This window comes from Aquarana catesbeiana, linkage group LG07 (assembly GCF_042186555.1).
Source record: "Aquarana catesbeiana isolate 2022-GZ linkage group LG07, ASM4218655v1, whole genome shotgun sequence".
NCBI lineage: Eukaryota > Metazoa > Chordata > Amphibia > Anura > Ranidae > Aquarana > Aquarana catesbeiana.
This window is the reverse complement of record NC_133330.1, coordinates 342,077,603-342,101,116: the sequence shown is the minus strand read 5'-3', so window position 1 is coordinate 342,101,116 and position 23,514 is coordinate 342,077,603. Positions and strand designations below refer to the sequence as shown.

Sequence of the window (23,514 nt, the reverse complement as noted above, 5' to 3'; positions counted from 1 at the left end):
CTCCAGCCGCAAAACCACCGACTCAGAGACAACTCGCACGGATACATCCACCAACTGGGAGCCGTACCTCAGACAGGTCCCTACACCATACCCGCATGAACCTAAAAGTACCTTGCACCCCGCCAATCACCATATCTGGCTCCACAGAACACCCAATTCCCCAACCCGAAATACCCACCAAATGCAGGGCGGGAGGTTGTTCCATGCTTGCTGCTACCGACTGAAGAGCACCCCCGTCTGGTCCCCTAACCACTTCCCCCAAAGCTCCACCCAGCCCAGACCATGCCCCAATCAGCCAACTACCATGCCTATCCTGCAACAGCCCCTTTAACCCCTGCCATGCCGGCCCTCCGTCTAGTGCTTTGTGGTTCTACGTCTACTATAGGGTGAGGGATTATGGAGATTAGGGGAGGGGAGAACATAGAGGGGGTGGGATTATGGAAATTATGAGAGGGGAGGAAATAGAGGGTAAGGGATTATGGAGATTAGAGGAGGGGAGAACATAGAGGGGGTGGGATTATGGAAATTATGAGAAGGGAGGAGATAGAGGGGAGGTATAATGGAGATTAGGGGAGGGGAGAAAACAGGGGGAAAGGAATTAGGGGAGGAAAGAACATAGACAGGGTGGGATTATGGAAATTATGAGAGGGGAGGAGATGGAGGGGGAAGGATTATGGAGATTAGGGGAGGGGAGAAGATAGGGGGTGGGATTATGGAGAAAAGAGGAGGAGTGATAATATAGTTTAGGGGAGGGGAGAAGATAGAGGGAAAGGTATTATGGAGATTAAAGAGAGGGGAGAAGATAAAGGGGAGGGGCTATGGAGATTGGAGGAGGGGAGAAGTTAGAGAGGGAGGGATTAGGGAGATGATAAAAGAGGAAGAGTTAGGGAGATGAAGAGAGTGGGAGGGATTATGGAGATTAGAAGATAGGAGGAGTTGTAAAGAATTATAGTGATGAGGAGGGGAAGGTGTTCTATAGTCTAGCAGTCAAGCAGGGGAGAACTGGGAAGGGCTGACACCAGTGCTTGGAAATTTTAGGGCAGCCGAGGCAGAGAGCACAGGGAGTTTGGAGCTCACTGAATTTCCTGCCAGCTCATCAGCTATGTTTCTGTACCTGCAATGTTTGGAGGGATAAAATATGGGGAATAGTGCATGTATTGCAGAGATGCGCTGTGTAAGGTTTTTGTAGTATTTTTCCTGTATGTCCTCCTCCTCCTGCTGCCCATTTTCCTTCTCCATTGGTGACTCTCTTCGTCCCTCTGCTGATCACTCACCGCCTGTCATCCATTCTGTGTCTCTGCAGGCGGTGGCGGATGGGGTGGGTTTGCCGCTGTCTGTACAGTGTGTGGCTCTGCCGTACCAGGATGAGCTCTGCCTGCGTTTCATGAAGGAAGTCCAGACCCTCCACAGGCGGCAGATGAAGAAATGAGAAGAGGACCTGATAGGTCGGGGGCTGGGGAAAGGTTACTTTACTTTTTGTTGGATATCTGACTTTAGCTCCAGAGTAAAGAAAATGTTTTCTGATTATTTTTCAATAAACATTTATAAATTGTTCTTCGTGTGCAATAAAGTCATTATCCGATGAGCGAATGTGCAAATCCACTGATGCTCCAGAAATTTCACTGTGTCCTCCTCGCATCTCCTAAGTACACCCATCACATATAATGTCTGTGTCCTCCTCGTATCTCCTGTGTACTCCATCACATATAATGTCTGTGTCCTCCTCGTATCTCCTGTGTACTCCATCACATGTGACGTCTGTGTCCTCCTCGTATCTCCTGTGTACTCCATCACATATAATGTCTGTGTCCTCCTCGTATCTCCTGTGTACTCCAATCACATATAATGTCCGTGTCCTCCTTGTATCTCCTGTGTACTCCATCACATGTAATGTCTGTGTCCTCCTCGTATCTCCTGTGTACTCCATTACATGTGACATCTGTGTCCTCCTCGTATCTCCTGTGTACTCCATCACATGTGACGTCTGTGTCCTCCTCGCATCTCCTGTGTACTCCATCACATGTGACGTCTGTGTCCTCCTCGCATCTCCTGAATACTCCATCACATATAATGTCTGTGTCCTCCTCGTATCTCCTGTGTACTCCATCACATATAATGTCTGTGTCCTCCTCGTATCTCCTGTGTACTCCATCACATATAATGTCTGTGTCCTCCTCGTATCTCCTGTGTACTCCATCACATGTGACGTCTGTGTCCTCCTCGTATCTCCTGTGTACTCCATCACATGTGACGTCTGTGTCCTCCTTGTATCTCCTGTGTACTCCATCACATATAATGTCTGTGTCCTCCTCGTATCTCCTGTGTACTCCATCACATGTAATGTCCGTGTCCTCCTCGTATCTCCTGTGTACTCCATCACATATAATGTCTATGTCCTCCTTGTATCTCCTGTGTACTCCATCACATGTGACGTCTGTGTCCTCCTCGTATCTCCTGTGTACTCCATCACATATAATGTCTGTGTCCTCCTCGTATCTCCTGTGTACTCCATCACATATAATGTCTGTGTCCTCCTCGTATCTCCTGTGTACTCCATCACATATAATGTCCGTGTCCTCCTCGTATCTCCTGTGTACACCCATCACATGTGACGTCTGTGTCCTCCTCGTATCTCCGGTGTACTCCCATCACATGTGACGTCTGAGTCCTCCTCGTATCTCCTGTGTACTCCATTACATATAATGTCTGTGTCCTCCTCGCATCTCCTAAGTACACCCATCACGTGACGTCTGTGTCCTCCTCGTATCTCCTGTGTACTCCATCACATGTAATGTCTGTGTCCTCCTCGTATCTCCTGTGTACTCCCATCACATATAATGTCTGTGTCCTCGTATCTCCTGTGTACTCCATCACATATAATGTCTGTGTCCTCCTTGTATCTCCTGTGTACTCCATCACATATAATGTCTGTGTCCTCGTATCTCCTGTGTACTCCATCACATATAATGTCTGTGTCCTCCTCGTATCTCCTGTGTACTCCATCATATGTGACGTCTGTGTCCTCCTCGTATCTCCTGTGTACTCCATCACATATAATGTCCGTGTCCTCCTCGTATCTCCTGTGTACACCCATCACATGTGACGTCTGTGTCCTCCTCGTATCTCCGGTGTACTCCCATCACATGTGACGTCTGTGTCCTCCTCGCATCTCCTGTGTACTCCATCACATCTGACGTCTGAGTCCTCCTCGTATCTCCTGTGTACTCCATTACATATAATGTCTGTGTCCTCCTCGCATCTCCTAAGTACACCCATCACGTGACGTCTGTGTCCTCCTCGTATCTCCTGTGTACTCCATCACATATAATGTCTGTGTCCTCCTCGTATCTCCTGTGTACTCCATCACATGGGATGTCTGTGTCCTCCTCGTATCTCCTGTGTACTCCCATCACATATAATGTCTGTGTCCTCCTTGTATATCCTGTTTACACCCATCATGTGTGATGTCTGTGTCCTCCTCGTATCTCCTGTGTACTCCCATCACATATAATGTCTGTGTCCTCGTATCTCCTGTGTACTCCATCACATATAATGTCTGTGTCCTCCTCGTATCTCCTGTGTACTCCAATCACATATAATGTCTGTGTCCTCCTTGTATCTCCTGTGTACTCCATCATATGTGACGTCTGTGTCCTCCTCGTATCTCCTGTGTACTCCATCACATATAATGTCTGTGTCCTCGTATCTCCTGTGTACTCCATCACATGTGACGTCTGTGTCCTCCTCGTATCTCCTGTGTACTCCCATCACATGTGATGTCTGTGTCCTCCTCGTATCTCCTGTGTACTCCATCACATATAATGTCCGTGTCCTCCTCGTATCTCCTGTGTACTCCATCACATATAATGTCTGTGTCCTCCTCGCATCTTCTGTGTACTCCATCACATATAATGTCTGTGTCCTCCTCGTATCTCCTGTGTACTCCATCACATGTGACGTCTGGGTCCTCCTCGTATCTCCTGTGTACTCCATCACATGTAATGTCTGTGTCCTCCTCGTATCTCCTGTGTACTCCCATCACATGTGATATCTGTGTCCTCCTCGTATCTCCTGTGTACTCCATCACATGTGATGTCTGTGTCCTCCTCGTATCTCCTGTGTACTCCATCACATATAATGTCTGTGTCCTCCTCGTATCTCCTGTGTACTCCATCACATGTGATGTCTGTGTCCTCCTTGTATCTCCTGTGTACTCCATCACATGTAATGTCTGTGTCCTCCTCGTATCTCCTGTGTACTCCATCACATGTGACGTATGTGTCCTCCTCGTATCTCCTGTGTACTCCATCACATGTGCCGTCTGGGTCCTCCTCGTATCTCCTGTGTACACCCATCACATATAATGTCTGTGTCCTCCTTGTATCTCCTGTGTACTCCCATCACATATAATGTCTGTGTCCTCCTCGTATCTCCTGTGTACTCCCATCACATATAATGTCTGTGTCCTCCTTGTATCTCCTGTGTACTCCCATCACATATAATGTCTGTGTCCTCCTTGTATCTCCTGTGTACTCCAATCACATATAATGTCTGTGTCCTCCTCGTATCTCCTGTGTACTCCATCACATGTGACGTCTGTGTCCTCCTCGTATCTCCTGTGTACTCCATCACATATAATGTCTGTGTCCTCCTTGTATCTCCTGTGTACTCCATCACATGTAATGTCTGTGTCCTACCTTACACAGGGCTGAGGGCGGAGACACAGCAGGTCTAGAGCTGACATCAGGAGGTAGGACAGTTCTGAATTGAGCACTGGAGCTGCACAACTTTTCCTGTTAATCAGCTTGAGATTGGTTGCTAGGACCGCCCTCTGTCCTAGCAACCAATCACCTGCTGCTCAACGTGAAAAGTTAGCTTGGCAGATCCCGCCCTTGTCCAGAACTGTCTTGCCTTCTGATAGCAGCCTGTGGGGATGTCAGCAGTGGCGACTGCAGAGGGGGAGAACTGGCTCCTAAATGGCAGGACCGGGGCAGTCTGGGAGTCTGACATTTAGTGATGCCTGATATAGATATTATGAATGTCTCACTTAGTAGATTGAATGTCTCCCATCTGCCTTCTGGACCTTGTAGTATGGGTGAGTTTGGTGTCTAACTGATTGGCATTTTCCTATACATTAATTTAAACACTATTTTCTGAAGGTCACTCCATCACAGCAGGAATTATGGATCATGTATAAAGCTTGGCTCTGGTAAAAAAGAGACTCAGGATGTGTATTGGTGCGGAGTCTAAGCATTAACTGGTGATCACCAGAGCTCCTGATAGTGGGGATGGGTTTTGCTGTGTGTTAGTACCAGGTTGTGGTCCTCAGAATCGCCCCACTAGGAGGTGAGCAAGCCGGGGTCCAGTAGCAGATATAGCAGGTAGGGATAAAGCAAAAGTGTAGCCGATAATAATGAATGGTTTGTAATGAAAGGTTGCAGGTTAGGATCAAGTGGGAGCGTAGTTGAGGAAGAAACCAAAGGTCAGTAACCAGTGGTAGAGAAGATGCGGACAGCAGCAGGAGCACAGGGAGCAAAATTCTGGCTGGAGAGACTAGGAAGTGCAGAGACATACCTTAAATCAGGAAGTTCATGGGAGGAGCAAAGAGTTCAAGGTTCAGCAGGAACAAGATAGAAAGTTAGGTTATCCAAGGGATCAAACAGAGAGCTGTCCAGCAACTCAGGTGGCTCAGCAACAAGAGCTACTGCCAGACACATTCGAGGTCCTGCGGTCAGATCCGGGTCCCGACCCTCTGTTAGATTCCTGTCTGGATGTGGCAGCGAGCGATACCGACATTTCCTAAAGGTCAATCTTGCAATAGTGGGTGGTGTGTGTTTCTGTTAAAACACATGGTGGTGGCTAACATGTCTGTAAAGGGTTAACACACACAAAAACCTGTACAATTCAATCTTTGCGTTGGGTACTCAGTAAACATTTGCTTGTCATCTCAGCCATCTATATGTCTGGATCTCGGTAATATGGTTCCCATCTGCTTCTTCAGCCTGAAACGGCCAGATTTGACATTATTGTTACCGGCAGAGGTTGTGCTCATTTCTTTTCTCAAGCTGAGAAAACCAATATAACCTGGAATTTGCTTGGTGTGTGTTACCCAAGGCTGTGTCAGTGTCAGAGAGGAGCTGCTTGGCACAGAACAGGCGTCACCCTGTATTCTGGTTGCGTATTCTGCTTGTAGGCCTATTGCGACATTATAAATGGAGTCACTCCCTCCTCACTACATCTGATGTGTGGATATCTGACTCTCATCGGAGAGTGCCATGTGGACGTTCGATGACCTGGATCCACACTTCCTGCTCCTCCAGGCCATGTGTCTTCTGCCCCCTGTGAGGTACCAGGAGCCCAGAGAGAGCATGAGACCCAACATGTGGGGTGTTTATTCGTCACGCAGAAGTGGGGCAGAACACCAGCATGGTAACACCAGGGAAAGGGGCAAGTTGAGAGCTGTAGGATAGACATCCAGGCCACAGCAAGGAACACACAACAGGGGCATCAATATGGTGCATCAAATTGGTCAAATGACTCAATATGTAGGCATCCCACTATTCTGACCTGCTGGTTGTGTTGGCTCAGCAGAGGGGTCCACACTGGTGATCAGCAGACACAGGGTCCAGCAGTTCACTTCCAGAGGGGGAACACGGGATCCTGGGAGGTGTAGGAGTCCATGCAACAGACAGCAAACGTATGAGGGATGAGGAGAGCTGCACAGGGAAGAGGCTTCAAGGTCAAGGTGGACAGAGGGGGACGTCCTGGTGGCCCGGCCACAGCAATAGATCCCCACAGATACAGGCAGCATGGGGTGCATGGAAAGATGGAGGTTCCCCCCCCCCCCCTTCCCCGGCCGCTGCTCAGGTTTATGTACCTATTCTGGGATGTGATTCTGTGGTGAAGCAACCATAGTGACAAGCAAACCCTATATTACAGGATGACAGAGAAGAGATGGGATCCACCTATGCTTAAATATCGAATATTGGTCAACATTGGGGAGACAAAACAGAAAACAACAAGGATTATTAAACCATCCAACCTTACAATTAATAAAGATTAAGGTGATACCCTTCAATATACCATCAAAGTTCTTCTAATGATAGAAAATTTCACTTCTGAATGAGAAAGGAAAATCTGGCAATACAAACGTAGGGACCGTTCAGTTGAGTCCATATGTAGGCAGGTGCAGTTAGTGTCAGGTCTGGGCTCAGTCCTTCCTTCTCAGAGCTGGACGCTCAGCTGTCAGCTAATTGCCAGCTCCTATCTTTCCACAGTTACTCACCTGTTGATAATATCCTGCTCGTCAGTCCTGCCTACTTAAGCCGTCCAGTCTAGAGGATCTCTGCCTTTGCCTTGGTCAACATCACAGAGACATTCTCCTGTGTTCCTGTTTAAAGACTGGCTTTGCTGACACCCCTTCTGGCTCCAGATCCTGCTTGCTGTTCCACTACATTGATCCCTGACTTCTGGCCTGGCTGACTATCTGTTCCGGTTACTGAACTTTGGCTATGTTTTGACTACGTTTCTTCTTTTTACTTTTATTATTAAACAGGTGTGATTTAACTGTACTTCTGTCTCGGTCTGATTTCATGGTTTCTGACAGTTAGCCACTTTCCCACTAGGTGGCTCTGTACCAGGATAGTGTCTGGTTACAGTACTGTACTTAGGGTCATCAGGTGCTAGGCCCCTTTTAGCTAGAGCGTCCCTTACTGATGTCAGGGGTCAGTCAGTGCCCTGTTATAAGCCAGGCTGGGAGGAGCCCTAGCAGCACTTGGGGCATGGGTGCTGAAGACCCCACACCATTGAGAATGTAACCAGCGTGGGAAAAGAGTCATGTAAAAAGCCCCCCTTGCGCTTTGCAATCTTATATACGAACTGCACCTTTAAAAGTTATCATTTTGCTTATTAAATAAATATTGTTGTGTAAGAAGTGTCTTGTGTTGAAAACGAAACTAGACACGGGGGATTCTAGTTGTCATGGGATAGTCTCGAGTTATGTCTGTCTGGGTGACATAATATAATGTGAGATGGTATAATGTGACATGATGAGTTTGCTTAGATAAAGAGTTAATGACTATGATTGGTTGATTGTATTTAAAATAACTGCTATTGGCATAAATATTATCCGAGGGTGGTATTCCCTCTATTTATTGCATATGTGTATTAACTTGTCTATTCCTATGTGTAACCTACAACATACTGTACAGGATGCAGAGGGTCAGGAGTGTGTAACATACAACATAATGTACAGGGCGCAGGGGTCGGGAGTGTATAACATACAGCATAATGTACACAATGCAGGGGTCAGGAGTGTGGAACATACAACATAATGTACAGGGGTCATTTTAACTCATAGCAGAGATCTCACCTCACTCTTTAATACTTGCAGACAGGGTAATGCCTTCTGTGATTTGTTCCCAGGATCAGCATAGAATACCAGGAAGATATTACACGTGGGACCGGCCCGGGTGATATAAGAGCCGATGTCTTCTATACAACAGATTGCCACCATGAAAGATACGCTGGCCCACGTTCTCTCCGAACGCTCATTAGAGTGCAAGCTCTTAGCCACCCTGGGATGCCTCTTTGCTGCGTCGGTGTACGGCCTGAGATGGAGGAAGAGAATTCATATCCTCAGGAGGATGGAGGAGGAGAGGGAGAGGAGGGAGGACAGTGTGCGCCTCATGCAGGAGGCTCTGCGCAGATTTCTCCAGCAGGTACTCTGCACTAAATATGTATTTCCTGTTCTATAGAAAGGAGGACGCCTCCACTCAGATCATATTTACTAAGTGAGGATTTATCATCACCACATTGCTGCACATTTAATGCTCAGCCACTGTTAACTGACTTTAGTCATTGATATTAAACCTGCTGTGCATACAAGACAAACCCGAGAACCTTCAACTGTAATAAAGACTGCTGCTAGAACTCATGACAGTCTACCTGACAGCCCCCCCCTCCCCCGAAAATTTTCATGACCACATCCGCAGGTCCTATTTTTTTTTATATGACCACAGCCCCAGGTCCTAATTTTTTGTAAGCGCACAGCCGCAGGTCCTAATTATTTGTAAGCACACAGCCGCAGGTCCTAATTTGTAAGCACACAGCCGCAGGTCCTAATTATTTGTAAGCACACAGCCGCAGGTCCTAATTTTTTGTAAGCACACAGCCGCAGGTCCTAATTTTTTGTAAGCACACAGCCGCAGGTCCTAATTTTTTGTAAGCACACAGCCGCAGGTCCTAATTTTTTGTAAGCACACAGCCGCAGGTCCTAATTTTTTAGCACACAGCCGCAGGTCCTAATTTGTAAGCACACAGCCGCAGGTCCTAATTTATATGGTAGTATGGCTGATTTTGCATCGCATTCAGACCAAACTCCAACAGATTTGGGGGTGTCATTAACTTTTAACTGACACTCCCATGAGTTTGCATAGAGCAGCGTGAACTGCCGCCGAGAGACATGCATTGCGGAGAATTTTGGATTTGCAGGGTTCCCGCATCGCAGCAGTGTGAACCGGCTCTTAGGTCAGACACACAGTACAGTTACAATACAATTCAATACAGGAGGAATCGGAGGGCCCTGCTCGTTAGTTTGTATAAACACAGCTGTCGGTCCTTATTTGTACAATTACTGCCGCAGGTCCTAATTTGTAGGAACACTGCCGCAGGTCCTAATTTGTAGGAACACTGCCGCAGGTCCTAATTTGTAGGAACACTGCCGCAGGTCCTAATTTGTAGGAACACAGCCGCAGGTCCTCCTGTGTTTCCCCCACTGCGGCTAAATGTCAGCAGGAGGGAGAGGAGGAGAAGCTGGCTATGCTGTAGGGGAAGCCACAGAGGGATCGGTTTCAACGATAAGGCAGTAGAGCCCCTGTTAAACTGGTGAGGATCTGACCTAATGCAGGAGGGCTGTACTACTTTATCAGTGGCCCTGGCTATATTTATTCTGCATGGAATCTCCATGGACAATTGCCTTCCCTGGTGGTTATTTGTGTTGGGTCACCATCTGGGGCTCATATGTCTAGGGAGATCGTGCCATGTCTAAGGAGATCTTTAGGTTAAAATACTCCAGACTTGTGGCCCGGTTCCTGGTAGACCCAGACCTGGATCCTAAAGGTAGAGCAGTAAGTTAGGGTCGTGTCTATGGAGATCTTTTGTGGCTGGTCCCAGTCCTTACTGGTCCCCATGTCTTCCTGCAGAACCCCGGCCTGGATCACAGAAGGATTCTGGATCTGACATTGGTGGAGTTGGCTGAAGAGCTGAAAGATGGCACTCTGTCTCCGGAGACGGCACTCTATGTCTATGTCAAGAAGGTAATGCAGTCATTAACTGGACAATCAGAACCCATAGATATGGTTACATTGAACTCCCCCGGTTTTATTTTATAGTTTGATATGTTTATAAATCGATATTTTATATTGCTATATTTTATTATTCCATATTGTCACTGATAGTGTACAGTATCTCACAAAAGTAAGTACACCCCTCAGTCACATTTTTGTAAATATTAATTTCTATCTTTTCATGTGACAACACTGAAGAAATGACACCTTCCTACAATGCAAAGTAGTGAGTGTACAGCTTGTATAACTGTGATGTTTCACTAGTTGTGGAAAATCTAATGCTATGCATAGTTATGTGAATGTTTATATAATTGGCTATTATACTGCCATCTTGTGGTTATTTTGGTTGTAGCACTATCGTTTTCTGTTATCTGTATTCTCTCCCACATTGGGGTGTTCTTTTCTTTTTCTTCACTGTTGGGAGAACAGAGAAAACAATAGAACGGTAATATTATGCTTGGCCAGTCCATCACCTTTACCCTCAGCTTCTTTAGCAAGGCAGTGGTCATCTTGGAGGTGTGTTTGGGGTGGTTATCATGTTGGAATACTGCCCTGCGGCCCAATCTCTGAAGGGAGGGGATCGTGCTCTGCTTCAGTATGTCACAGTACATGTTGGCATTCATGGTCCCCTCAATGATCTGTAGCCCCCCACTGCCGGCAACACTCATGCAGCCCCAGACCATGACACTCCCACCACCATGCTTGACTGTAGGCAAGACACACTTGTCTACCTCTGCCGGGTTAGCCCCCCATATCAAAATTTATGAAAAAATCTTATGCAGTTTTTTAGATCTTTGTTAGATCAGGTTAGATCAACCGTTGCTTGCATTGGATCTCACACAGCAATATTAACAGTTATTTGCTTGGGGGGGGCGGCTAACCCATCATCAGCCCCCCTTATCAAAAAATTGACCAAACAATTCGCTATTTTGGAAGCTATTCGTTAGATCCGGTAAGATCAAGTGGTTTTAACGTTGGATCAAACATTAGAGACTTATTAAGCGATTAATGCGGGAGGGGGGGCGCCCCCCCTTATCACATTTTCTGGCCAAAAATCTTGCAGGCTAATAGATATTGGTTAAATCCGGTAAGATCAAGTGGTTTTAACGTTAGATCTCACATAATTTCAGAGATGTTCCACATAAAAATAGAGATATTAGGTGGTACTTAAGGACGGGTTGGCCCCTCTCACATGCAATTTCCTGGCCAAAATACATTCAGGCTAATGGATATTCGTGTAGCACTACCCCCGTTGGAGCCGCTTGTGTTTGTTCAGTCCGTTACTTTGCCCTTCAACCCCAAGAATCATCCCAGCCCCTATTGGCACACCTAGCCATAAGGTTAGTGTTAAATAGCACAATAAATGACACACAGACACAGTTCAAACTGTGCTTTAGCTCTCTCAGGTTTACTTATTTAAGAGAAGAGACTTAAAAGGGCATTAGTCAGCCAAGTCCTGGATAAACAGCCAAGACTTGGTTGACATAGTTCTTAAAGCAGTTAAATATACATTATACTCTGCATTCAGTGTAGCCTATATATTCAGTGTAGACTCTATATTCACTCAGTGCAGGCAGTGTAGTTTATATAACACAGTGTATTGAAGTGGTTAAGGGGAACCCTGAGCCAAAAAAAGAAAAATGGTGGGGGGTCCCCCCAAAATCCATACCAGACCTGATTTTAAGGGGAACCCCATGCCAAAATAAAAAAAATGGCATGGAAAGAGGGGGTGAGAGAGCGCCCCCCCCCCTCCTGAACCGTACCAGGCCACATGCCCTCAACATAGGGAGGGTGCTTTGAGGTCCCCCCCCCCAAAGCACCTTGTCCCCATGTTGATGGGGACAAGGGCCTCATCCCCACAACCCTTGCCCGGTGGTTGTGGGGGTCTGTGGGTGGGGGGGCTTATCGGAATCTGGAAGCCCCCTTTAACGAGGAGGGGCCCCCAGATCCCGGTCCCACCCATGTGAATGGGTAGGGGTACATACAGTTTCTCAGTAAGATGGAGGATCTGATAGCACAAGCATAATATAACATGAAATAATGTAAATATATTTTGACATTCCAGCACATATACACTAAACATTTTCTAGAAGAATAATGGGAGTACAATTCTATGCAGGCTCTTGAAGTTCACAAGAGTTTGAACTGTGTGACTGTTTTCCTGTCCGACTGTGAAGCTCAACTGAAGAAACTACAAGAGAATGGAGTGAAAGGTCCTCTGTATGGGGTCCCAGTGTCCATAAAGGAGCATGTTGGCTATCAGGTCATTTTTTTTTAACATATTTCAGATCTTTCCTCTGTAGAACCAATTATCACAATGATCACTGGATCTATAGATGAAATGGAGTCGTTGGTTCATAGACCAGATACTTCCAATACTCAGAACCATTTATCCAACTGTCCAATAATAGCTTGATAGCTCGATCCACTATTGTTAAATATCCTAGGAGTCCTCTGTGGGATTTTCAGGGTCACCCCTACACATGTGGCCTGGCTCAGTATCTGGATGTTCTGGAGGAGGAGGACAGCGTCATCGTCAAAGTCTTGAAGAAACAAGGAGCTATTGTGTTTGCCAAGACCAATGTGCCCCAGAGCCTGATTTGGTAAGGGGCTCCACCTCTTCCTAACACCTCATCCTTCATCTCTTCCTTCACCCTATCCTCCACCTCTTCCTTCACCCCACTCTCCACCTCTTCCTTCACCCCACTCTCCGCCTTTTCCTTCACCTCACTCTCCACCTCTTCGTTCACCCCTATCCTCCACCTCTTCCTTTACCCCTATCCACCTCCACCTCTTCCTTCACCCCATTCTTTACCCCATCCTTCATCTCTTCCTTTACCCCATCCTTCATCTCTTCCTTTACCCCATCCTTCATCTCTCCCTTCACCCCACCCTCCACTTTTCCCTTCACCCCACCCTCCACCTCTCCCTTCACCCCACCCTTCACCTCTTCCTTCACCTCACCCTCCACTTCTTCCTTCACCCCATCCTTCATCTCTTCCTTCACCCCATCCACCACCTCTTCCTTTACTTCTTCCTTTACCTCTTCCTTCACCTTACCCTCCACCTCTTCCTTCATCTCTTCTCTTACCTCACCCTCCACCTCTATCTTCACCCCATCCTTCATCTCTTCCTTCACCTCAACCACCACCTCTTCCTTCACCTCAACCACCACCTCTTCCTTCACCTCAACCACCACCTCTTCCTTCACCTCACCCACCACCTCTTCCTTCACCTCAACCACCACCTCTTCCTTCACCTCACCCTCCACCTCTTCCTTCACCTCACCCTCCACCTCTTCCTTCACCTCACCCTCCACCTCTTCCTTCACCTCACCCTCCATCTCTTCCTTCACCTCACCCTCCACCTCTTCCTTCACCCCATCCTTCATCTCTTCCTTCACCCCATCCTTCATCTCTTCCTTCACCCCATCCTTCATCTCTTCCTTCACCCCATCCACCACCTCTTCCTTCACTTCTTCCTTTACCTCTTCCTTCACCTTACCCACCACCTCTTCCATCATCCCTTCTCTTACCTCACCCTCCACCTCTATCTTCACCCCATCCTTCATCTCTTCCTTCACCTCAACCACCACCTCTTCCTTCACCTCAACCACCACCTCTTCCTTCACCTCAACCACCACCTCTTCCTTCACCTCACCATCCACCTCTTCCTTCACCTCACCCTCCACCTCTTCCTTCACCTCACCCTCCACCTCTTCCTTCACCTCACCCTCCACCTCTTCCTTCACCTCACCCTCCACCTCTTCCTTCACCTCACCCTCCACCTCTTCCTTCATCTCACCCTCCACCTCTTCCTTCACCTGACCCTCCACCTCTTCCTTCACCCCATCCTTCATCTCTTCCTTCACCCCATCCACCACCTCTTCCTTCATTTCTTCCTTTACCTCTTCCTTCATCTCTTCTCTTACCTCACCCAGCACCTCTTCCTTCACCTCAACCACCACCTCTTCCTTTACCTCAACCACCACCTCTTCCTTCACCTCAACCACCACCTCTTCCTTCACCTCAACCACCACCTCTTCCTTCACCTCACCCTCCACCTCTTCCTTCACCTCACCCTCCACCTCTTCCTTCACCTCACCCTCCACCTCTTCCATTTACCTCACCTTCCACCTCTTCCTTCACCTCACCCTCCACCTCTTCCTTCACCCCATTCTCCACCTCTTCCTCACTGTAACAAAATCATCCCACACTCTGCTTGAGTGCTTTCGTTATATACCACTTCCACCAGTCTGAATATAGATATCAGATATTCCAACCTCTAACAACCAAGAACTAGACAGTACTCGTTTTGGCTGCTGAACATTAACTGTTTATTGAAACACAGGTACGCAGGTAACACTCAGGACAATCCCTCCTTTTCATTGCATTCAGGGCAGGATAGACTGTCCAATCAGCAGGGAGAGCTGTTAGAGGAATCCTCCCCCCTCCTCACAGCAAATACACATCCCATAATACCTTTCTCCCAAGGCAGACAGGCACAATAGAACAATGGAATACAGCCACACCCCAAAAAATTCCACAACAGTATAAGACTAGATATAGCTATATATATCTATATCTCTCTCCCCCCGCCCAAAGTGACTCCTGTCACATCTCTCCCCTTTTGGCAACAGACTAACACAGGAGGAGACCCCAGACGGGTTGACTCCTAAGTTAGTCCATAGTTCCAGTCCCCCAATGCCTGTACCCACACAATACCCTAAACAAATTGTTCCAAACAGAGCATTCCTCACCCAGCCAACCTCTGCCTCTCTCGTAGAACATACTCACTGCTGGCCCTTCTCCCTGGAGTCCTTTCAACAGCTGAAGAGAAGACAGGGTGGCTGGGTTCACTCCACCATGCTGTTGGGAATCCGGGCCGACTGCCCAGCATCCCTGGGGTATACAGATGGGGACCGCAGTCCCATCAACTGACAACAGATCAAGCTGCAGTTGTGAGGAGCCAATTGCATTCTTTCCCTGGAGCTCTTGCGGATTGGGTTGTTGTGTGCAGAGGCCAGTAGTGTTCTGTCCTGTTAGCGCTTCAGGGCTCACATCATCTGCCCTGGCTAACTATTGGGGAGGGAAGATGACAACCTCCTCTCCCTTGGCCTCCAGAACTGCCGCATGTGTGGGGCAGAGGTCTTGGGCCCTCTGTCCGGTTGCCAGGGCTTCAGCTGGGTTGGTGTCATCATTCTGAGGCACGGTCTGCTGCTGGGACGTCCTTTCTCTGGTACTGTCTCCCAGGTGCATGAATCCTTGTTGGGGAGGGGGAATGGCTGCTTCCCCTCCCTGCATCTCTGCAATCCACTGGGGAAGACGAAACACCACCTCCTCACCTCGAGCCCCCGAAACTGCCATGGGTGTGGAGCAGGGGTCTGCAGTACTCTGTCCTGCTGCCAGCACTTCTTCTGGGGGTTCGCTAGGTGGTTCCTCCTCTACAGAAATGTCTATTAAATTCCAAGTCTCTGGAATTGCTAAAAGTCCAGGGCATGGGCCGGTGGCGCTTGGGCCCAGTGGCGCTTGGGCCCAGTGCCAACATTTTGGCAGGTGACTCCTCATAGATAACATCTTCTGATGAAAAGTCAATTAAATCCATTGCTGACACTTCAGCTGAGATTTCAGGACTGTCGGCTGGTACTTCTGGATAGTCCCAGGCAAAGGGAACCCAGCCCTGGCGCCGAGCAGAGACTAGCAGCCGGCTGTAGGTGATCTCCAGCTCCCATTCCTGAACGGCCAGAAACTCCTATATCTTCCAGTGCCCAGTGCAATTCCGAGACGTTCAGTATCTTTTCTGAAATCCATGATTTCGTCCAACCGCCACTCCAAAATGCTAACAAAGTTATGGTCCCCTGTCAGCTTTACATACAACAGTCCCAGGCCGCCGTAGCCAAAGCTCTCTGTTGGGCTGTCATCCACTATCCAAGGGCATGCTTGGGATACATGCTACCGGAGGGCTCTGTAGCTCTCATCCAGCCGCATCTCTGCCCAGACCAGCCTGCTTAACTCAGCTGTCTGTTCCTCCTTCCTTTTTTTTTCCCCCAAAAACAGCACCCACAATACATAATGCGACCAGTACCTTTCCTGGATGGAGGGGAGAATTTTTCCCTGGTGTCGCTGCTCATGGGCTAGCGCTTCTTTCCAGAGTTCACAACGGATAGAATCATACCATCCCAGCAGGACCTGCTCTGATACCGGTCCTCTGTGCTGTATCTGCATCTCTCACAACCTCCTTCTGAATTCCTCTTCCCTGGTGGCTGGTATCTGTACCTCTTCTCTCCTGCTATACGGACCTTGGATCCTGGTGGAGGTTTGGATGTCCTAGACTGCAGGAAGCGTTCCACTGCTTGCCACCAATCTAACAAAATCATCCCACACTCAGCTTGAGTGCTTTCGTCATATACCACTTCCACCAGTCTGAATAGAGATATCAGATATTCCAACCGCTAACAACCAAAAACTAGGCAGTACTTGTTTTGGCTGTTGAACATGAACTGTTTATTGAAACACAGGTACACAGGTAACACTCAGGACAATCCCCCCCTTTGCATTCAGGGGGGGGTAGACTGTCCAATTAGCAGGGAGAGCTGTTGGAGGAATTCCCCCTCCTCTCACAGCAAACACACATACACATCCCATAATACTTTTCTCCCAAGGCAGACAGACACAATAGAACAATGAAATACAGCACATCCCAAATGACCTAGCAAAGAGTCCACAACAGTATGAGACTATATTATATTTATATATATATATATATATATAATATATATATATATATATATATATATATATATATATATATATATATATATATATATATATATATATATATAATATATATATATATATATATATAATATATATATATATATATATATATATATATATATATATATATATATATATATATATACACACACACAGTTGTGCTCATAAGTTTACATACCCTGGCAGAATTTATGATTTCTTGGCCTTTTTTCAGAGAATATGAATAACACAAACATTTCTTTCACTCGTAATTAGTGTTTGGCTGAAGCCATTTATTAATCAACTGTGTTTACTCTTTTTAAATCATAATGGCAACAGAAACTACCCAAATGACCCTGATCAAAAGTTTACTTATCCTGGTGATTTTGGCCTGATAACATGCACACAAGTTGACACAAAGGGGTTTGAATAGCTATTAAAGGTAACAATCCTCACCTGTGATCTGTTTGCTTGTAATTAGTATGCGTGTATAAAAGGTCACTGAGTTTCTGGACTCCTGACAGACCCTTGCATCTTTCATCCAGTGCTGCACTGATGTTTCTGAATTCTGATTCATAAGGAAAGCAAAATAATTGTCAAAGGATCTGCGGGAAAAGGTAGTTGAACTGTATAAAACAGGAAAGGGATATAAAAAGATATCCAAGGAATTGAGAATGCCAATTAGCAGTGTTTAAACTCTCTAATCAAGAAGTGGAAAATGAGGGGTTCTGTTGAAACCAAACCACGGTCAGGTAGACCAACTAAAATTTCAGCCACAAGTGCCAGGAAAATTGTTCGGGATGCAAAGAAAAACCCACAAATAACTTCAGGTGAAATACAGGACTCAATGAAAACATGTGGTGTGGCTTTTGCAAGATGCACAATAAGGAGGCACTTGAAGAAAGATGGGCTGCATGGTCGAGTCCCCAGAAGAAAGCCATTACTACGCAAATGCCACAAAGTATCTTACTTACAATATGCCAAACAGCACAGAGACAAGCCTCAAACCTTCTGGCACAAAGTCATTTGGAGTGATGAGACCAAAATTTAGCTTTTTGGCCACAACCATAAACTCTACATTTGGAGAGGAGTCAACAAGGCCTATGATGAAAGGTCCACCATTCCTATTGTGAAACACGGAGGTGGATCGCTGATGTTTTGGGGATGTGTGAGCTACAAAGGCACAGGAAATTTGGTCCAAATTGATGGCAAGATGAATGCAGTATGTTTTCAAAAAAATACTGGAGGAACATTTGCATTCATCAGCCAGGAAGCTGCGCATGGGACGTACTTGGACATTCCAACATGACAATGATCCAAAACACAAGGCCAAGTCAACCTGTCATTGGCTACAGCAGAATAAAGTGAAGGCTCTGGAGTGGCCATCTCAGTCTCCTGACCTCAATATCATTGAGCCACTCTGGGGAGATCTCAAACGTGACGTTCATCCAAGACAGCCCAAGAATTTACAGTAAATGCCAAGAGGAATGGGCAGCTTTACCATCTGAGAAGATAAAGAGCCTCATCCACAAACACCACAAAAGTTTTCAAGCTGTCATTGATGTTAAAGGGGGCAATACACGGTATTAAGAACTGGGGTATGTAAACTTTTCATCAGTCATTTGGGTAGTTTCTTTTGCCATTATGATTTAAAAAGAGTAAACACAGTTGATTGATAATAAATGGCTTCAGCCAAACACTAACCATGAGTGAAAGAATAGTTCTTGTGTTATCATTCCAGATTGTTGAGGATGACTCTACCTTACCTCTTCCTGGTTCAGCTTCCTGTGCCACCTGGAAGTGAAGAGATGATGCTGCAACAGGACATGGGGGGTGTCACCCACTGGTAATGTGTGGGATGAGATAAGGAGATATATATTTCACCCTTTTATTTATTTCTTTGCCTCTTAAGAAACTTTATGCGAAAATCTATTTTCAGAGTCTCAGATAAGTTACAAGCATGCCATTATATTGTCCTCCACTCTTCACAGCTTTGAAACCAGCAACACAATCTACGGACACACAAAGAACCCCCATAACACAGCCAAGGGGGCTTCTGGTTCCTCAGGTGGGGAAGGGGCTTTGATTGGAGGTGGAGGGTCGGTTCTGGGCTTCGGAACTGACCTCACTGGCAGCATTCGTCTCCCGTCCAGTTTTTGTGGGATTGCCGGATTTAAGCCAACATCTCTACGGCTGAGGTGAGCACCACATGCACACGGTGCACCCCCTGAGAGTTTTAAAGATGATTTAGAATTGCAGAAAGTTTTATCTGACTAATAAGGCAGAATGTCTAAATGTTCTTTTATAATGATATATTGTTCTGTACTACTATAACAGAGTGGAGGAGGTCAAAATTTAGATAAATTATAGAAAAGTCTCTATTTTAAGTGTAAAAATCTCCTGGGAGTCTCTATGGACAATGCTGATTAGACCAGAGATGCAGCGGGAGATAGATGTGGGATTGGGTGTAGTTTGCTGCAGGTCTTCAGCTCATTCTGGATGATATTCTAGTCCTGAAATCCTAGTTTGAGTGTTCTCTGAGGGTGGGAAGTGGGTGGAGCAGGTTGGAACCGTGGGGGAGTGGCATGAGCTTGACACTATCATACAACAAAATATGGGTAGTGATTTTCACAGAAGAACAGTAAGACAACTGGTTGTTCTGACAACACAGAAGGAAATTCTCCTGTACCACAGGACAATGTAAAGTATGTAACTGCCTTTCACGGGATTAGAATTAGGAAAATAACACAAATTTCTCTTCATTCTGCAGCATGAGTGGGGTCCGGCCCTGTATCGATGGTATGACTGCAGGTAAAATGGAGATTATTGAAGTATCTATAATGTGAATAGGATCCAATTATCTTCAGTAATTTAGAAATGTGTTGTGACCATTTCTAAATGACTGAAGACCAGAAAAGATAGAAAACAGTTTACTTGGCTGATGCCACCACAAATAGAACAGACAATACCTGCCAATAGAGGATCTCGGTGTCTTCACATTAGGACCTCCTCTGAGGTGTCACACAATTATCTCCGCCTTGGAGAAGTTTGTGAGGGTCACATGACCATCATCCATTAAATGACATGTGACCTTCTCAGCGTCAGAATCTGTGAGATCAGCTTTAGTACAGATAGTGGTCATTTTATGTGCTCTGGAAAATCATTTGTGTCTTAAGAAACTTTTCAAGAGTTAAAATCTAGATCAGTTTGATGTAAAGCTTCCTCTCCATGTATGTGAAGGAAGTATGGTTGTGGATCTGGTAGAAGATGGGGGTGACCTCTCTTGCTCCTCCCCCCCTGGAGGTGAGACAGGGGAAGCTGCCGTTCAGGAGGGGTATGAGTACTGAAAGAAAATGTCAGTAAAGACTTGAGGCCCAGATATCAGCAGAGAAGAACCAGCCAGTGACAAAGACAATGATGGTAGATGTTGAGCCATTGTCTGGAGCCTCTGTGACACTAGAGGGCAACTCATGGAGTTCACATGTAGAGGCTAAAGTGGAACTCTGAAACAACAGCAGGACTGTAGTGGGAGTCAGGGTCAATGGCAGATCAACAGGAGAAGACCACAAAGAATAAGTCAGTAGCAGGGTAGTGAAGTAGACTAAGGTCGTCTCCAGGTGGGCAGAGGCAGAATCTGGAACAGGCTGAGGTCATCACAAAAAAAAACCTAAAAGATGTATACGTTTAAAAAACTAAAACAACAAAAAAAAAATGGACAGACTCAATGGATAATTTTCTCTCTTTTCTGCCATCACTTTTATATGTTTCCAGGTGGGAAGGTAGGTACCATGTCATCAGCTTAGGCAGAGTCTGGAACAGGTTGGGGTCATCACTAGGTGGACAGGAAGGTACCCGTTCAATAACAGAGTCTGGAACAGCCTGAGGTCATCACTAGTTGGGCAGGGAGGTACCAGGGCATTGGCAGAGTCTGGAACTGGCCAAGGTCATCATTGGGTAGGCAGGAGGTTACCAGGTCATCAGCATAGACAGACTCTGGAACAGGCCAAAGGCATCATCACTAGATGGGCAGGAAGGCCCTAGGTCATCAGCATAGGCAGAGTAAAGAACAGATTGGGGTCATCACTAGGTGGACAGGAAGGCCCTAGATCATCAGCATAGGCAGAGTCCGGAACAGGTTGGGGTCATCACTAGGGGTGATTCTCGGTGAGCGCCGACTGAATCACGCCGGCCGTGTGTCTCCTCCCTCCTTCTCCTCCTAGGCCAATGGGATTGCTTACAATAATAAAAAGGACCACTTATATGAATCTACTCGTGTCCAATATAACAAGCAATAGACCAGCATGATTCGTCAATAAGACGGGCTGCCTCCCAAGTCGCAAAAGGCTAACAAGAAAAAGAAAAATGAGGGACCATAGCGGTCCCCCCGATAGCAAACAGAGGGAGAAGCTACAAGAGGTCAATTGCAAATAACTTTATTGAATAAGGTATACTGTATAAGGTGAGGCGCTAATCAGCCACAAAATCTATATGGAATGGATTAGTTTGAAGACATGCACCATGTCAATGTCTTCAAACTAATCCATTCCAAATAGACTTTGTGGCTGACTAGCGCCTCACCTTATACAGTTATGGTACCAAAATTACCAGCATCCATCTGTCTCCAGCATTCAATGTACCTCATCAGATCAGACACACTATATATTTAATCATCCAGGAGATCATTATGCTCATCACAAATTGTATGTAAATATATCGGCTTCATGTCCGCATTGGTAGGACTATCATTGTGATATATCCACTCTCCTAGACAAACAGCAACACGATATCCCATTCGAGTATTATTATATACATATATGAGATCATTTAAGCCCTGGTTAGGACATTCATATCTCTAGTTATGTTTTGGGACATTGCACAGCTGTTTTGCAAACCAAAGTGGACATTGCTTCATGTCGTCCAGTATCAGATTTGCTAGCATATTCAGCAGCTTCAGCTCGGGGACCAGGAGGAGGGTTGCTCTACTAGCGTCTATTTTTAATTATTCAACATTGTTTTTTCTCAGTCCGTTATTCTTATTTTTGTTTAACATTATCAGTAGATATTTCGGAAGAATGGATCCCACCTGTATGGTCTTGTACCACATGCGTGGGATCTCCTGTTTTTAATCTTATGCAATTTTCAATAAAGTTATTTGCAATTGACCTCATCACGTTGTAGCTTCTCCCTCTGTTTGCTATCGGGGGGACCGCTATGGTCCCTCATTTTTCTTTTTCAGTGGGATTGCTTCTCCTTTTGGCCAATCGGGAAACAGGTCTCAGGACCCGCTTCCTGGTTGGCCCGGGGGGGACAATATGTGAGATCAGGGCGCAGTGCTCTGAGCCCTGAGCCTGCCCTTTTTTGAAGCCAATTAGAGCCTCTGACTCTAATCACGTGTTTAAAAAATAAATTAAATAAACCCCATTTGGAATCCATGCATCTGGCGCCCCGCATGTAGATTAGGGGGCGGGACGCATGGATAGGCCGCTGTAATGGAGCGGCCACCACTGCTGGAAATCCATTCTTGCCCTCCTTACCCTTATTCTCCCCTTTCATGTATTTAAAGGTTTCAGTCCTGTCCGTCCTTTTCCCTTCTTTCCTCCAGACTGTATATACACTAATACTTTTATTTCAGTGCCTCTTTGCATTGGTCCAATGGCACAAGATGTGGACGGTCTGGTTCTGGTAATGAAAGCTCTGCTGTGTGATGAGATGTTCAATCTCGACCCCAATGTTCCCCCCATCTCTACTTCAATGAGGAGGTAAGGCGACCCAACTATGCTGCTATCTATCTACTGGAACCTCTTCCCTGATCATTCCCATCCTTGGCAACATTTCCCTGTCCATTCTGTTCCATAGTGACGGTGTTGCCTTGATAAGGGGACTTTGCAAGGCCTTGAGATGTTGGTTTCTTGTGCCTTATGTGACACTATCCTTACACAACACAAGAAACACATTCATCTGGAGTGCTGGTGACTTTGCATCGCTGTATCTGATTCTGGCACACCATCATCCATGGCATTCACTTTGAGAACCCATTATTACAAGGTAAAGTACTGTGAGGAGTACAGCCTCTATTTGGACTTTATGTGGGTTTTAATCCTTCCCTACTCTTTCCAAAACTAAAATAAAGGAAGTTTGGGCCCTACATGCACTTTAAGGTGGTTACAGATATAGAAAAACATTCTGATGTTTTGTACGATGGCTGGATGACCTATGCCTGCTCTGCCAGTGAAATGTCATCTCCCGGCCTTTTCCAGCTCTACTCTAGCCATAAACCTCTTCGAATCGGATACTATGAGGAGGATGGCTTCTTCCTTCCTAGTCCTGGGATGAGGCGTGTACTGCTTGAGACCAAGCAACTTCTAGGAGAGGCCGGACACCAGGTAAGGGGAAATCTCTACTGTCTCCTGGGA

General features: G+C 46.3%; 3 protein-coding genes across 3 annotated transcripts in view; 2 read left to right on the top strand and 1 right to left on the bottom strand.

The window, feature by feature from the left end:
- LOC141103884 (vitamin D3 hydroxylase-associated protein-like) overlaps positions 1-1,554 on the top strand; it is a 49,099-nt gene extending 47,545 nt beyond the window's left edge. Inside the window, exon 15 of the mRNA XM_073593944.1 lies at positions 1,304-1,554. Coding sequence (XP_073450045.1) covers positions 1,304-1,429 — 126 coding nt within the window. The 3' untranslated portion in view covers positions 1,430-1,554. The remainder of the gene's footprint in view (positions 1-1,303) is intronic.
- LOC141103886 (vitamin D3 hydroxylase-associated protein-like) overlaps positions 1,329-23,514 on the top strand; it is a 36,742-nt gene continuing 14,556 nt past the window's right edge. The window contains 10 exon segments of the mRNA XM_073593946.1: positions 1,329-1,463; positions 8,425-8,720; positions 10,203-10,316; positions 12,466-12,609; positions 12,816-12,949; positions 19,093-19,299; positions 19,872-19,912; positions 22,734-22,843; positions 22,846-22,860; positions 23,359-23,484. Coding sequence (XP_073450047.1) covers positions 8,487-8,720; positions 10,203-10,316; positions 12,466-12,609; positions 12,816-12,949; positions 19,093-19,299; positions 19,872-19,912; positions 22,734-22,843; positions 22,846-22,860; positions 23,359-23,484 — 1,125 coding nt within the window. The 5' untranslated portion in view covers positions 1,329-1,463; positions 8,425-8,486.
- LOC141103885 (uncharacterized) lies at positions 13,031-14,687 on the bottom strand. Its single transcript, XM_073593945.1, has one exon. It carries the CDS (start codon positions 14,464-14,466, stop codon positions 13,099-13,101), a length of 1,368 nt encoding a protein of 455 aa, XP_073450046.1. The 5' UTR covers positions 14,467-14,687; the 3' UTR covers positions 13,031-13,098.